Consider the following 16,129-nt stretch of genomic DNA (forward strand, 5'->3'; position numbering starts at 1 on the left):
ATATAGTAATTTAGTTATTATAAATATTATTAGCTTTAAATATAAAATACATGTGATGTATCTATTATCTCATTATAATATCACAAATCCCTGTCAATCTTAGCAATAGGTAAACTAGGATTCCAGTATCGTATATGAAGATGTAATATTTATTAATTCAAAGTTAAAATAGTAATAGATAAGGTGTAACAAAGTTTAGTTAAAATATTGTTAAAACAGATGAATCATACCCATTTCCACTTAGTTACCAATGATCAAACACCCGAATGGGCCATTCATATATACTGTGACGTAATAAAAATATTAGATATATATACTCATAAATAATCTTCTAATAACTATTGTTTCATAGAATACGACACATTTGTAACATATATATTCCACTTTGCATATTTAATTACAAACATTTTGATAGTTACACAAACATAACAATTATATTATATCTTTACACTCACTCTAAAGTTCTACCTTAACACTTATAAATAACTATTGTATTTCATATTACATATTTTAAGAGTACATAATATACAATTATTCGATCTTAAGAAATTATTTATCTAAAAAGTATAATTTATAAATTATTTTATATACTATTATTTATTAAATAGTAAAATTTGTTAGCCTTCTCTTAATTATAAATATCACTTCCTTAAGTAAACAAACAACAAATAATCAATATTATTTGGATCTAAAATATACAAACATACAAGTATATCAACGTAAAGAAAACCTTTATTAAAACGTATTGAAATAAATGATAGTGAAAAGTGTAGTGAAAACAAAGTACTTTACCCAAGTTACCCAAGAATTGATTTCAAAAATTAATAATTTAAAAATAACATCAAAGTATTTATGATCAATTACTCTGTAAAATATGTTATGTAAATAAAATAAAAGTGTAGTATTGCAATGTTGTCATCAATTAACCGATATAGACTAATTTAAAAATTACAAATTGTCTAATTGGCAATTGTTTAATTAATATAAAAAAATAAGATTTTTTATTTTTATTTTATAATTTAGTGATAATTTTAAAGCATCCATTATATATTTTATCTCTAAAGTCTTTTTCAAAATGTACAATATATTTTCTGCAATATGATTACATTTATATTTATGAATAAGTCTGTCCCATATTATTCAATGCCAGTTAGATATTCTAGCTTGTTTAGAGGCATATGGTTAAACATATATAATCTTGAATATTATCATTAAGTTTATATAAGATTTTACATATGTTAAACTAATTATATTTTGAATATGTAATTGTGTTGTTTTCATAGTTTCAACATTAATATTGAATCAATTATTGTAAGCTAATAATTATGATACTTAAAATTATAAAATTAGAGTAAATATAAAAATAATTTGGTATTTAATATTAATAAGTATCGTATAACTGTTATATTTTATTAACTATTATGTAATTATATATATATATATGCAATAGTTGTGTATGTAATAATATCGTTCTAATATAAGTTTAGTAATATAAGTAAATGTATAATTATATAAAAAATATATGATTTATGAAGTTTTATTTACTGTGTTCTACTTTTCAATATACATATTTAGTAAATCAGTAAAAAATACATCTATACACATTATACTTGTACAATGACTATACTATTTATATACTATCAAATTATCCAATATCACATACTATACAAAGTAATATATACTACAACTTGAATATACAATTAATTATATAGCAAATGTCACATATTATATAATAAATTATTTTAAACATTATATTCAATAGTAATTTACTATAAATAATTTACTTGATTCTCATAACATACTATATTTTTGTGAAATATTGGTTACTTTTAGTTAATAATATAATAATATTACTATATAAATTTAATTATTACTATAATAAATTAGTTATCAAAGTAAAATATAATAAAGTAATACTGTGGTTTAGTTCTCTTTGATAGTTGATACTTACTATTAATTAGATTGTAAACAAAATTTATGTTACATTAATAACATAAGTTGTAAATTTAACAGTTTATAGTCAAACATAATGTATTATTGCACAATAATTTACTCTATTAAATTATATTAGTGTTACATTTTTTATAAATTATTCTGTAAATTGAAAAATATGTTAGTATATTTAGAATAATGATATTATTCAACCATGTTTTATAATAAATAATAATAAATACTAACAAACAAATACACATCAATTGTGTTAAGTAAAAATCGTACTGTTTATTAACATTAATAATACAAAAATATAATCAGTATAATTTATTTCTAACCTCATCACTTTATAATTTAGTCACTAGTGTGTATATTAGTAACAATATAACACGACTCATATAACTATTATTATATCTATTGGTTACCAATTGTACACAACAGTCTATTTCTAACAACAAATTTTATCTTTAATGTGTAAAATGTATTACTTGCTCAGATAATACTATAATTAATTACTAATAAACAATAATTATTACTAAATATATGCAATGACGGTCTGAAATTTATTTATAACACATTTCCATCACCATATGGATACACTAAAAACTATTGATCACAATTAACTTACATTAATTATTGTTACCATATCTAGCAAAACTAATTATTACTTCATAAATTTCTAACACAACAGTCTATTTCTAATAACAATGTGTATAATGTATTACTTGCTCAGATTATGTTATAATTAATTACTAATAAGCAATAATTATTACTAAATATATGCAATGACGGACTGAAATTTATTTATAACAGATTTCCATCACCATATGAATACACTAAAAACTATAGATTACAGAAGTAACATAATTATTGTTACCATATCTACCAAAAAACCAAAATTACCAAAATTATTACTTCATAAATTTGTAAATATTCTATGTTATTTATGTGTAATATCAACGACAAGTAATTTTTATCAATCATTTTTATTGTATAACATTTTTTACACAAATAACAAAAATAAACAGTTACATAGTTAATTAGTTTACTAAAACACTAAAAAATAACAATATTATTTTATACTCATACATAAACATTGTAAAACAATTTAACAATTCAGAAAAATTATATTAAAAGTAAGAGCACAATTAATCAAATTAAGTATACTTGCAGTAAATATAGTTAACTTTAGTTAAACTTACAGTTATATGTGTGTACGTGTAATGTCTTTAACATAGTTATATTGATATCTAGTTTAAAAGTTATTTATTAAATTAAAAAACATTGTTATCTGTAATATTGTTAACATCATAGTCTAAGTTTATCGTAATATAGTGTTATTACTACAATATAGCATATTGAAACTGTTAGAAATTTTAAGTATTGGGGAACATAGAAAGGTTATACTGTCATATAGTATAATGGTAGTGCTATATATAATAATTATATTTTAAATTTGTCTAAGTTTACTGAAATATATAGTGTAGTTATAGTGCTTGATGATGTAATAAAAAATTTACATTGTTTGTTAAATAAATGTAGTACAGTATAGTAAATTAATATTAATTATATAGTAATGTTTAGTAAAGTAAATGATGTACAATGTATAGTATTTATAGTGTATATTAGTTTGAAGGTAGTATAAAAATTATAATGTTAAGTTTAAAGTATATTTTAAATATCAAATTAGCATAAGTTTAGTAAAATTTAACGTAGTTATACCACAAGCTAGTTACAATAATAGTAATCTAATATAATGTAATTATCTTATTAGTTAATATAGGTATCACAATATAAAACAATTATAGACTTAATCAGTGTAAATGCACTGAGTTTAGATTGATACATTATAAATTAATCTAGACGTAAAATATAATAACTATATAGTAATTTAGTGTAAATTTATTATAATAAAAAATTAAGTTTTAATAATTTGCATTAATATAGTTTTATAGAACAGTTATACTGTTAACTAATGTATGACTTGTGATGTATAAAATAATTTTATTGTAAAATAGTTTATTTCTATTGCAATTTATTTTAATATTACTGTTAAAAAGTGTATAAATTATTAATTAGACATAAAAAACCTTATTATGTAGCGTAATTTTAATGAATATAACATAGAAATATAGTATAATATTGTAATGAATGTATATGAATTGTGTAATAATCCATTATTTCACTGTCAGCTAATGAAAAGTTAAAGTAATATATTATAATTAATTGTAATAATAGGTAATAATAGTAATGTATAATATTTTTAATATAAATTAATAAAAATATAGTTGAATATCATTTAGTTATATTAATAATTAATATGATCATAGTGTAGTATAATATACTTATACTGTATATGAGTTAAATAATGTAAGTATATATTATATTTATATAATTGTTTAGTTAAATAGTGTAAAAGTAGTTAAATATAACAAAATTATATAATAAATTAATGTAAATGTAGTAGAATATATTAGTTATAGTATATATTTGTGTAGTAAAATAAAGTTGTACTATTATCTAGAGTTGGTAATTGTAATGTACTATAATGTCACGATAATGCAATCTAGTGTGAGTGTAAAGTAGTATAATAATGTTATACTGTTTAAAAATCTAAATGTAATACATCATACATAATGTTAAGATATTTTTAACTAATATAGTGCAGAATAGATTACTATTTTTGTTAACAAGTGTATAGAGAATTGATTATAATAACATTTTTAATTAGTATAGATATAGTTATATATAATAAAGTTATATTATATGATACAATATAACGTATTATAAAGAAATATTTCATTGCTATGTCGTAAATTATTGTAAAGATACTTTTAAATATACATAGTTATAAAGTAAAATATAATAATATTTATTATAAATATTGTGCTATAACCTATAATTATATTAAAAATTAGTTGACTATAGTGTAGGATAATATAGTTATACTGTTTAAATGGTGTAAGTATACTACATAATTGTGTTTAAGCTAGTTAGTTATAGATCAAATAATTTAGATGTGTAATAGGATTAAACATATTTTTTTTATTAATTATAGTATTATTAATTAATATAAATTAGTTTGTTGAGTATATTTCAAATATTTTATATTATTATCAAATGCAAACCCAATAAATTATAACGTTATATTAATAATTACTGCTTTAATTAAATATGGCATGGTCATACTGTTTAATGGTATAATGTAATACAGTATAACATAAATATAAAAATAACATTATATCTTTAAACTGTATTATCTGTTTGTGTAATTGTATAGGTAAATGTAATTAAACAGTGTTATATAGAATAGTCAAAATATAAATTAATATAGAAATAGTGTAAAATAAGACAGTATTATTAAAAAACAATATAAAATCGTTATTTATTTTAGTTATTGAATATAAAAGATATTATGTATAAGATTATTAATAGTATATAATTATTTATATATTATAATATGTTAAAACAGTCATAATGTAAATTAATGTTTTAGTTTTCGTTGATCATAATAAAGATATATTATTTAATATTTAAAAATATATCATAATGTTTAATTAATATGCTAATAATATATCATACATATATAGTAAAATATATTGTAATAGTTTAATATATTATAATTATTTGTAAAATATCATACTAGTATAATATAAAATCACTAAAATGTAAAATAGTGTATTTGTAATATAATTTATTATATTTTTTATAATAAATTTTAACTTCTGTAATTGTAATATACCAATAATTTTTAAAATAATGTTTTAAAAATGAATTTGTTATATATAATAAAAAATTTATTTTTTTAATTATATTGAATAAACAATAATAAAATATAAATAAATTAGTGTTTAATAATTTTAATGTATTAATAAAATAATATAAGGTTAGTATAGTCAAATAATACAGTGATAGTGTAATATAATTTAGTTATATAACTTAATAATACGAATTGTAATATGAAAAAAGTAATACTGAAAAAAGATTTAAATAAATTAAATAAAATAGTATTATTTAAAAAAAATTATGGTAATAAAATTAACTATGAAGTAAATATATATAATTGTACTAAATAGTCTATTAGTATATAATCAAATAGAAATTAATTATTCCAATGCTACTATATTACAACAATAATAGTTAAAAATAATAGTACAATACAATGTATATTATGATATAATAGGGTATTATAATGTATAACTAGTAAAATATTATAAAAATTAGTATAATATATGCTAGAGTACAATAAATAATAAATATATTTTAGTAAAATGTACAAATATTTAAAATTAATGTAGAAATATAAATATATAACATAATAGTAATGTATCTTTATAAATTTATAGTACAATATTATTTATTTATAATATAAAATAAAATAGTTTTCTTTTAAAATAATTTTTGTGTGTGTAATATGTTTTAATATGTTAATAAAATGTATTATGTATTATTAATTTTAAGTTAATATATTATTAAATAATATAATATTAGTATTTGACGGTTTAGTCTGTGAGTTAACCGTCATATAGCCTTAAAGTGAATTTTAAGTAAAATTTACAAAACAATAAGTAAAGCTAGATATATTTTATAAGGAACTGTAACGTAATTTATGAATTAAAAGATTACTTATCAAAGATTAAGGGGTATGGTCAATTTTTATAGCTTATCTATTACGTCACAGTGTATATGAATGACCCATTTGAAGTTCTGTTTATTGATAGCTGCGTTATATATAACTAATATTATTTTGAAGTCTTGTATCTGTCTCGGAGATGGATTACTGATCCGAAGATCCAGAATAATGACCAAACTTTCTTACATAGTTAATGTAATTAAAAGTTGACGGAGTATAATATTTCAAAAATAGTATATGTTTTGGTACAATATATCAAGATATATATTACTAAAATGTAAAAATAGTAGAATATAATGCAGTAATATTAATACTTGTACTCAGTATGATAATATTATAACATTATAGATAAATTAATAGGTATTTTTATAGTACAATATTGATAATTAATATAAATTAAGATATTATTAATAACAATTTAAGTAGTAGTTTAATTATCACTTATATACAGTACATAGATTTAATATAACCAAGTTACTCTTTATTTTATATTCTTTACAAGTTACTATACAGTATAATATACTGTAATACATATATTCTTTACAACGCAAAGAAAATTACTTATACAATATAACTAACATAAATAAATTAAATATTGCTTTTAAAACTTAATCTTCAAAAAAAACAGTATTATATCTTTAGTATATAACTCAACGAAAAATTTTCTATCATAACTGTCTAAATATATATATGTATATATTTTTATTACAGAACCACTAGTATATACAGACAATCCGTATTATAAACAATATCTAATACATACCTTATTAAACTTATAGCTACGATATATATATATATATATATATAATGACTATAACTAGGTTTAGGAATTCATTATTTTTATCTATATTTTTAAACTAGTAATAACCGGTTCTTTAATCATGTGATTGCATTAACACTAATAAACCGGTTTGAACCAGTTATATTGAATCAACATTTAATAACCGGTTTTGCGCAGACGTAATACATATCTCAACGTATTGCATACAAGCTATCTTAATATCTAGCATTATTCTATTAGAGTGTATTAATGGATGCACTTAAGTTATATATATATATTAGTTAATATATAAATAATCGTAAAACTTGTAATAAACAATTTTAATTCACAGTATATTATAATTATTTATAATAATAGTCTTTAGTGTAATAATAAGAACTACTGAATTTTGTATTGCATCATTTTTTATTTTAAATAATTTTATTAAAACTTACTTCAATTGTAACAAAAAATTTATTTTATTACTTATTATACTAAGTTATAATAAGAGTTAACTACTATTCTAGTCTTATGATTATTTTAAGTAAAAGAAATAATAGTAATATATTAGTGTTAATAATAATATCAAGAAACTCATTGCATCATCTATAATTATATATATTTTTTGATAAACATATGATTGCATCAACATTTATGCATTAACAGCATTTACACTTTGTGCGCAGGCGTAATACATAGCACCACATATTGCAACATTGCATAGCAGTTAACGCATTTCATTAGCTTTGCATAGCTTTAAACGTTCACTTCATTTAATTTATCTTATTATATGTCATAAACAGGTAATATTATAAGTATTTTAATGTTTTAAAGTACTTTATTATTAAATTATTGTTAGTTGATATATAACTAATACTAAAATTAATAGTATGTTAATAATTTTATTATAATTTGTTATTTTAAATAATATAATATATAAATATATTATTTATTTTAGATATATAATAATTATAACAATATCTAATTGTGTTATAAATATTAATAAGCATTGCATCATAAATAATTATTTTATTTATACGCAGGCGCTTAATATAGCGCACAATAAATTGCAAGCAATATATACTTCAATCTCAATAGATTATATATTATAGTGTTATTAAAACGTATTTTTTATTTATTTTTACGTGTTTGTAGTCTTAGAATATCATTAAAATATGAATTTTAACACCGGCGACTCAAAAAAATTAAATCACAATCAATTGAAATAATACCTGTTGTGAATAATCAAAAAGAGCAGTTAATAAAAAGTTTTAAAAAGCGAAGTGTTATCACAATTAATTGCAAATCTTATTCATCTGGATATCATGCTATTTGGATAGGAAGCGTCTGGCATTATTATGGCTTTGATAAACAAAAACTATCCAATAATCTTCATTGGTTTAAAATTATTGCTGCAAAGGGATATAGTCCAAAAACTCAAACTCGTGGTACACAAAAGTTATGTCGCTTAGCTTGGGTCAATTATAGTGAACAATTAGGGTCACACAATTGGGATATAATGCAAGACTATCTATTAACTGTAAATATAAAAGGTAATCTAGGGTTACAGTTGATTATTATAAACTCGGATAATAATGAGTATATTTATCAACGAGAATGTTTAAATAATTTATCATTGAAAATATATTTAGAATTTATACCTAATAAATCAAAATATAATTTTATTAAAAATAAAAACAAATACTTTTTTGTTAAAAAATAATACTGAATAATTATTATGAGTAATAATTATAATTACCAAATTAAATTATTATATTAATTATATTATACTTAATTGTAATTAATTTTTATTTAATTGTATTTAACTATTTAATTGTATTTAACTATTTAATTGTATTTAACAATCTAATAGTATTTAACTTGAAATATGATAAATAAATAAATTTAATTAATTAATCAAAAAATAGAAGCATAATTAAAAAACATTTTTTATTTCATGTGATGCAATATGTCATGTGACATATTGCATAACATCATTTTTACACATTTACATAATTTATGAATGGTCAATAGTACTACTACTACATGTAGTAGTACTATTTCATTCATAACTTTTACGCACGGACTGATCGGATTAACTGATAAGAGGATTAGTAGGGGATTAAAGGATTAAAACTATAGGAGGATTAAATCGCGCCTATAACCCTATATATACTACTATTATAGTTTTTTAAAAAAAAGTATATATATATTGAATATAATATACAGTTTCAGGTGTCTTAATAGGTACAGGTTTGGCATATCTAAGCGAACCAATTGGCGGTTCAGCGTATGGTATGTTTAGAAATTCATTGATATGACTGTCCCGTAAATGTAATGTATGTCCTCTAACAGTACCCGATGTTGTCTTTACTTGAATTGCCAATACATTTTGAATAGTTATTTGTGTATATATTATTAATACTAATAAAACAAATTGTAATATTTTTAAATTTATTGACATTTTTGTATTTTAATCACAAACTATATACTATATACAGTATATACTGTATATATGATAGTATATAAAAATAAATAAATATTTATAAACATTACAAACCCTCGATATATAGTTAGACTAATAATATATAAAATTATTATTTTTTTCATACCATTAAGTAATCAAATAATAATAATAATAACATATGCTTTTTGATTATTATATTTATATTATATAAAGTTATAATGTTATTTTTTAAAAAACTATAATTATATAATTAAATAATAATAATAATAATCTAATGATAAAAATTATACTTAATTTTTTAAAATTATAAATATAATTGTATAGTAATTGTTGTTTTTACTATTATAACTATCATAATATACAATATATACAGTGTATATATAACTTATTATATATTTATATTTTTTAAGAAAATAAATATATTAATATGAACTTATAAAATGTAAAAGTAATTTTTATAAATTATATTTATTTTACATTTTATTTATTTATTGTTATAATATTACGTTATTTGTTTAATATTAATTAATTAATTAATTTTTAAAAAATAAATAACATGTATTGAATATTTCTAGTATATTAACTTTTTTTTGTTTAATTAAAATATCATTTAATTTTGTTTATCATTTTATAATAAACAATATTTTTTTAAAAAAATATATAATTAATTATAAAACAAAACAACAAATGTATGACCTGTATATATTAATAATATTTTTATTAGTATGGTTAATAATTGTACTAGGTGCTACCATATATCATGCTATGATGTTTCAAACCAATGATACAACTATTATCTATCAAAAAATTATTTTATGTTTTTCGCTATTAGAAAATATGAAAATGTTTAACATTAGCAATAATAATAATAATAATATATTGTTAGCATTATCATCATCATCATCAACATCAACAACAATAATAATAAAAACACGTAATAAAACACGTGTTTTACAAGGAATACGTATTTTTTGTCAACTAAATATGCTATTAACACATTTCACGGGTTTAATCATATCCTATAATAAATATAATTATGATAATTATTTTCAAACAATGTCTAACACTTTAGAAAATGGGTATTAAATTTTCTATTGAAAAAAATTATTTAATATATTTTTATTTGTATCATGTTAATTTTTAATAATTAAAATTATTTTTTTTGTGTTTAAACTTAGCTATTTAATGTTATCATATTTTCGTTTAATAATGGGTATAATGTTAATAATAAACGGTATGTCATGTATTAGTTGGTTCACTGACTACCAGTCCAAACATCCCGATTCGGGTCCATTGAAACAATGTCTACAGTTTTATTTTGAACGATTCGGCCGATTACTGCCCATGTATTACCTGTTTGTCTGCATTTATATAGTTTATCTTAAATATCTAATACCCGATCGGTTTTACGATAGCCGACTGGTGGACAGTTGTCCTGAAAACGGGTTGCAAATGAAATTGTTTAACTATGCACTTATTGGTCAACCGCTTCAATTGGTAATAAATACTTAATTATATTTATTAATATTTATTAATTAGTTATTTTTTTATTAAAATTTATTTATTTTTTTTTTGGTTGATTAGTGTCCAACAATTTTCTGGTATAACAATGTACTGATATATTGTATAATATTTACACCAATATTTGCTATGTGTTTCAAACGGTAATCTAATATTATAATACTATTACAGTATAGTATTTAAAAAACAAAATAATAATAATTATTATTATTATTAATATATTTATTACTTAATTGTTTTAATTGTTTTTATTTACTATTATATATATATCACACATATATTACATATATATATAAATATTATAAAACTATAATTATAATTAATATTTTTACATTAAATTTTTTGTTTTATTATATACTGTATATTATATCATATATAGTCATTATAAACTGGGTATAGGAGCAATTGTACTGGCTAATATAGTTTGTTTTTGGCAAATATTTACCATATCTATTAATAATCAACATAGATCAGTTATATCATTTTATGGTTCAAATTTTACTAAAATTATGCCTCACTGTATAAGGTTACATAATTATTTAATTTTATTTAATTTTTTTCAAATATTTTTAACATATTATTATTATTTTTATTACCAATATATTTCTATATATATATATCAATAGTAACAAACTATTAATCAATGTCTATCTACATTGTATGCCATTGAAATATTGTATACCCTATATGACTGGCCTGATGTTAGGCTATATGATTGATAGTAATCGGTATTTAATAATCTATAAAAGTCGACTAGCTTTACAATTGATCAAAATCATTATAACCATGTGGACAGTTATGTTGGCAATTGGTTTCAGTAAACATCATACACCCGGTGAATGGGATATCTATCTAACATCATGGGATGCAGCCGTCTATGAAATATTGAATTCAATTATTCTAAGCTATACTATAATATGTTTAATTGAGAGCACCGGTAGCCGATTATTTAAATTTCTATCGTCGGCCTATTGGAAACCAATGCGATCAACTATACAGTTAGTCTATCTGGGTCATCTGATGATTTTTACTACTGTACTGGCATTGTTACCCGATTTACTACTGTCCCATAGATATGCCGGATCAATGGTCATACTGTATGGACTAATATGTATAACAGTTTGCTATACAATATGTATACCATTGACTGCTATACTGGAAATACCTGTTATTAGATTACAACAATTAATAACACATTTTTGAATTTTCAATTGATTTATTATTATTATTATTATTTAGTTAATAACAATTTAATAATGCCTATTATTTTATATTAAATAATTACAGTATATATTAATACATTATTAATTATAATGTATATTTAATAATAATAATTTTTTTTTGTGCTAACCTCTATACAATATTAATAACATGTTTTATTTGTTGAACAATTTTATAAATCAGTTTGTATACCATATATTAAATTATTTTTAATATATATATAACTGGTTTAACTAAAAGTTTAGTTTAAATAAATTTAAACAAAAAAAAATATTTGTGTTTTAACTAGTATTAATTTTTTGAATTTAACATTAAACATATTTTTAAAAAAATATGTTAGTAAAAAATAGATTTAAAAAAACATTTTATTATCCATCAACTAGTTTTATATTTTTACAATAAATAATACTAATTTTAAAAAAAAAAATTTTGTTGTGCATAAATTTCATTGATAATGAATGAATAAAAATGATAAATAATTAAAAATTAAATGATTTTTTTATTAAAAAAAATCATATTATGATTTTTATTATTATTACTATGTTTGCTGGGCATTGTTATACCCTCGATTTTGTATTACTGTCCACATAGGTATACCTTCCCCCACCCGTACCAATGGAGTCAATACTGTATGTATAGATAACTTACAATTACAATATATGTATACAATTTGATATTTTTTTTACTTGAATTACCTGTTATTAAATTAAAACAATTGATTTAAAAAAAATAAATAATTTATTTATTATATTATTTATATAAAAAATTAATTTTTATTATTTTGTTTAACAATTTTTTCTAAAAATATCTATTTACATTAGTAATTAATATTATTATTAGTATTATTATTATTATAGTATTATTAATAAATAAAAAAAACTTTAGTTTAAGTTTAACTAGAATTACCTGTTATTAAAGTAAAACAATTGATTTATTATTATATTAAGAAAAAATTATTTGGGATTTATTATTTTATTTAACATTTAAAAAAATAATAATTATTATCTAATAACACTAGTAATCAATATTATTATTATTATTATTATTATTATCACATAATAATTAAAAAAAAAACTTAAATTTTAGAAATAAATCTCATATTTAGCGGACTTTTTGCGTGATTAACCATTTCAGCGGTTCTCTGTACGCTATCTAACCATCCGATTGATTCAATAGTAAAATTTAGGCAAACTTTTGCTAAAACCAACATTTCTTCGGTTATGGCAAACCGTTTACCGATACAATTGCGCGGACCGGCACTAAACGGTATATAATTGTAGGCATTTATTTGACTGGTCTCGCATTGAAAGCGTTCGGGTATGAAATGGTCGGGTTTGGTGTAGACATCCGAGTCGTAATGCATTTGTTCAATCATTATAAAGACATCGACACCGGCAGGTATGACATAATCATTATTATCGCCGATCGGACAATCATCGACCAGACATCTAGAAAAATACAGTATCGACGGATACATACGTAACGACTCTTTCAGTACACAATCCAAATAAGTCATCCGTTGAATGTCTTCGGATGTAATGTCTCTATTGATGTTGTTTTGGTGGTCGTTGTCTGATCCGAAAATTGTGGTCAACTCTTCTTGAATCTTATGCTGTACTTCCGGATACAAACCAATCAAATAGAGAGTCCATCCAAGACTTGCCGAAGTAGTGTCGTGTCCGCCAAACATAATTGTATTCACTTCTTCGCTTATGTCGTCCATTGATAATAAATTTTGATTTAAGTGATAATCAATTAACAGATCCATTAGTGCCATACTTTTCTTCTTCTTCTTCTGATTATTATTTGAAAAATAGTCGTCATTGTTGTCGTCATCGTTGGTGTTATCATCACTTGTTGTTATCTTTTGTTTTAAATCCTTATTATTATTATTATTATCGATAAACAAATCTATTTTTCGTTGGATAACATTGCGGGTAAATGTGTGAAACGTATTGAGATATTGTCTAAATTTACGGCCAATCGGTGACCAATAAAATACTCGGTCCGACCAAATCCATGGCGAAAATAAACGTTTTATAATTATTTCGTCCAACTGGTGAACGGCCTCAACGTATGCCATATTTTTGCCTAACTGTGCGCCTGATTGTACACCCATTGCTGTTTCTATTGGGTAAATAACAATTAAAAAAAAAACAATAAAATTAATTTTCTACTTATTTCAATATTGATTTAAAAAAAAAAAAAATTACCACAAATAATATCCAGTGTTAACAAAGATAACGGTTTCCGGATATCAATTGACGATTGTCTATCAATTGCTAATTRATTACGTATTTTATCCATAAATATGTTTGCCTGTTCATTGATTATGGGTATAAAATCATTGTTGATTATTTTGTAATGAAACCCGGGTGTCAACAGTTTGCGTCTAGCTTTCCATTTAGCACCGGTACTTTTAACTATACTATCGCCTAACCAATCACTTAAAAATTCATATACATAAGCTTTTTTAATGTTGACATTGCTTGATAATATTGTCTATAATTGATTATATAATAATAGTTATATAATAATAATAGTTATATAATAAGAATAATAGTTATATAATAACAATAGTTATATAATTAGAATAATAGTAATATAATAATAATAGTTATATAATAATAATAATTAAGAAAATAGTTAATAATATTAATATTACAATTAATGACAATACATACATTCATTAAGTTATGTTTGAATATAACAACCACTGGTTTTTGTCCTAAAATATCTTATAAATACCATATTTGTTGTATTGTTTGCATAATGATACTAATATTTTATAAATGCCTATAATATATATAGATATACAGTATATAATTTTATTCATTCAATAATTAAATTCAATAATTAAATTCAATACTATTTACCAGTAAATAAAATTAGTTTTCTGAAACAATTATTTTAATATAATTTATTTATAATATAAGTATTATTGAAATAAAATATTCAAAAAAACAAAAACAAAAATTATTATAAACTTACTATTATTATAACGAAACAGATCTAAATTACCGATAAACGGGTATCGATGTCGGGGTCCGGGAATTGTGGCCAAACATCGGTCGCGGTAACGGTTTTTATGTTTATAATAGTAATATATTATTATTATTATTATTATTACTGGAAATATAGTTAAACTAATTATTGATAACATATTGATTGAAAATCTCTGCAATTAATGCAAACATTATATTTTTGTAAAAATCATACAAATTTGTAATTATTTACATACAAAAAAAAATATGACTACCACTTAATTATTTAATGTTTATATACGGTATATACTGTACAATAAATATATACAGTATCAGGGTTAAGCAAGGTTTTGGATTTTAGGGGGGGGTAGACCGGGGTAAAATTTACAAAATTCTCGAAAAATCTTGGGGGGGGTATTGGGTGGGGTAAGATTTTTATTGCATTTTTAAACGGCAATTTTTTCAAAAATCCAAAATCAAGGGGGGGGTCAAGAGAAAATTCCCTAATATTCCCTTAAATTCCCGAATATTCCCATGTAAATTCGATAAAATTCCCATAAGTTCCCGTATAAATTCCCAGGAAAATAGGTAAAATTTACAAAAATACTAAA

At 20.9% G+C, this 16,129-nt stretch overlaps 1 protein-coding gene across 1 annotated transcript; it reads right to left on the reverse strand.

The window, feature by feature from the left end:
• Window positions 1-13,609: 13,609 nt before the first annotated feature.
• On the reverse strand, window positions 13,610-15,287 carry LOC128954658 (cytochrome P450 4V2-like). The gene is made up of 3 exons (XM_054300260.1): window positions 15,219-15,287; window positions 14,748-15,036; window positions 13,610-14,661 (listed from the first exon to the last, which is right to left on the reverse strand). Exons 1-3 carry the CDS (start codon window positions 15,222-15,224, stop codon window positions 13,610-13,612), a joined length of 1,347 nt encoding a protein of 448 aa, XP_054156235.1. The 5' UTR covers window positions 15,225-15,287.
• Between the last annotated feature and the right edge of the window lie 842 nt (window positions 15,288-16,129).

The sequence above is a fragment of the Oppia nitens genome, unplaced genomic scaffold (genome assembly GCF_028296485.1).
Source record: "Oppia nitens isolate AA-2021 unplaced genomic scaffold, nextdenovo-longstitch-racon4-pilon3 scaffold28_pilon_pilon_pilon, whole genome shotgun sequence".
NCBI lineage: Eukaryota > Metazoa > Arthropoda > Arachnida > Sarcoptiformes > Oppiidae > Oppia > Oppia nitens.